We start from the raw sequence: 2,298 nt of genomic DNA, 5'->3' as shown, positions 1-2,298 counted from the left end.
GAGTTTAGGAAAGTTGGGACCGGCATAGGCGAGTGGCCGCGGCGACCGAGTGGGTGCTGGCCACTCTGCTGCTGCTGCTGCGCTGGCGGTGGCGGCGCCAAGAGGCGCAACGGCCCACAGTACGATGTCTTTGCCGACGCCCGCGACGCCGAGACGTTCGGCGGCGGCAGCGGCTGTGTCCTCGTCGAGGGCAAGACACGTCGCCGTGCGCGCGCAGGCAGCGTCGGCTCAGGCCCCTCCGCCGCAGTCGCCGGCAAGGCCGCCAACGCTGCCAAGGCATCGGCCCGTGGCAAGCAGGCCGGCGGCGGCAGCGGCGGTGACGTGCCTCTGCACATCGACGACCTGTTCAACAGCTCGTCCGACCATGCCACGTCCGGCAAGAACCACCGCCGCGGGCAGTCGGCCGCTGTCTCGTTTGCTTCGGTCGAGAATGGCCTTCAGCAGCAGCCCTCGACGCCCGCCAAGAAGCCGCACCACCACCAGCCGCAGCAGCAGCAGCAGAGTGGCCAGCACCCATCGGTCGCCGCGGCCATCGCCTATGCCGGTCCCAATTTCCACAACTCGCCTTCGCCGGCCAGCCTGCCGGCTCCCAAGTTTTCGACGCGTATGAACAAGGTCGACAACGGCTCTGGCTCGATTCCTCCGTCGTCGCTGGGCGCCGGCTCCGGCTCCGGCTCCGGCTCGTCCAGCAGCGGCTCTGGCAGCGAGGATGACGAGTACGAGGCCAGGCGCACCATTCGCAGCACCACCGCGCCTGCCGAGATCCACCTGGAGCCCCCTAGCCCTCCGGCCCCTGCCGCTGTCGCTGTGGCTGCCAAGGAGGTGCCTGCCGCACACGTCGAGGCCAAGAAGACCATCGAGCCCGGCGCCACGGTCGAGAGCCTGCTCGTCCGCATGATGGGCGGCGTCAAGTTCTCTGTTTGATGGCGGCTCGGGCATCTCTCGAAGCAGCTATGCGACTCCCTCAGTCCCACTGCTGCTGCCGCGCCGTCGCCATCGCAAATCTCGCCTCGCCACCCCTCTGACCGACTCCGACTCCGACTCACCGACGTCCGTCTTCCCAGCATTTCGGCGTCCCCACGTCTCCTCGAACCATCACCCTCTCGATCCGGCTCCCTCATCCTTTCTATCCGAGGGCCTAGCGTCAAATTATAAAGCGCTACTGCCCGTGCCTGCCTCGGCGGGCGCTCGACTCTCGCATTCTCCAAGCCCCGCCCTTTGCATACAGCGAGGACGGCGGATGATGAGAGGCTGTCGCCCACCGTCGCAGACATCCACGTGAACGCAGCTCTCGGCACCGTGGGCCGCAACCACCCACGTCTCGCCCCGGCGCGGTGCCGTACGATCCGGCTGCCACCGTCCATCTTCCCTGCCCGCTGGCACGGCACTGTTTCTCGACCATACCACCTGCATGATCTCGTCTCGTCCTACGCCAGCACGCTTTCTCTCTTTCTCTCCTTCTCTCTGTCTCTGTATCAACACCGAAGGATAACCCTGTACCTCTCCGAGAATCCTCGTCGACCTGCCTTCCGTCATTGGCCACGCCTTCCGCCCCGTCATCCGATGCGCTTCGGGGCGCGCCATCCACTCGTCACGGCACGGCATCTTTCTCGACACAACGTGCCGTGGCGCATCGCACCGCATCACCTCGCAACGCGCCCAGCGGCCGGCGCTGGCCGCAACCAGTCACGCCGCCCTCTTCAACTCTCGGTCCTCCTCGTCTTCCGGCGCCACCTCTTCCGGTCACCAAAGGGACAAGCGAAGTCACCGTTTCTGCCTGCGACCTCTTGCAGGCAGTTCATTCCCTCGTCCTCTGGTACCGCAGCGCCGCACCGTGTGGCTGCTTCGGTCCCACTCCCCGTCGGACACGGTTGAAGCCTCCCGACCTTCGTGCTCTGGCCAAGCCCGCGCCGGCATCGCCGTCACCGCTGCGCGGCTACCACAACTCCATTGCAACAACAGCAAGCCGGCGCACGCAGCGCTATCCTCCATCCTGGTCGCCTCGGTTGCCGTCCGGGCCATCTTCAACCGCCGCCAGCGCACCGCAACCATCGCCCGCTTCCGACTTCCGCTCGGCGCCGATGGCAAAGGGCCGCGCGACGCCGCTCGGCCTGATCAGCCAACCTCGTACACTCCATCCGTCGTCGGTACCGCGCACCGCTTGCAGCTACAGCTGCTGCAGCCACAGTCGCCCGGCAGCGAGGCGGACGAGAGGGTGGCTGCCCTTGACACGCTCCATCGTCGCCTCTGTGCGGCCATCTCGCTCCGACGCCATGCCCGCTTCCCCGTCCCCTCCTC

The 2,298-nt window shown here is 67.0% G+C and overlaps 1 protein-coding gene across 1 annotated transcript in view; it reads left to right on the top strand.

Annotated features, from left to right (window-relative positions):
* Window positions 1-924, top strand: part of PFL1_06514 (uncharacterized protein) — a gene marked incomplete at both ends in the record, with an annotated part of 1,998 nt that extends 1,074 nt beyond the window's left edge. The window contains one exon of the mRNA XM_007884059.1: window positions 9-924. Coding sequence (XP_007882250.1) covers window positions 9-924 — 916 coding nt within the window. The remainder of the gene's footprint in view (window positions 1-8) is intronic.
* Window positions 925-2,298: the final 1,374 nt, after the last annotated feature.

The sequence above is a fragment of the Pseudozyma flocculosa genome, assembly GCF_000417875.1.
Source record: "Pseudozyma flocculosa PF-1 unplaced genomic scaffold scaffold00027, whole genome shotgun sequence".
Taxonomy (NCBI): Eukaryota; Fungi; Basidiomycota; class Ustilaginomycetes; order Ustilaginales; family Ustilaginaceae; genus Pseudozyma; species Pseudozyma flocculosa.
Note: the sequence above shows the minus strand (reverse complement) of the source record. Positions and strands in the feature narration are given on the sequence as shown.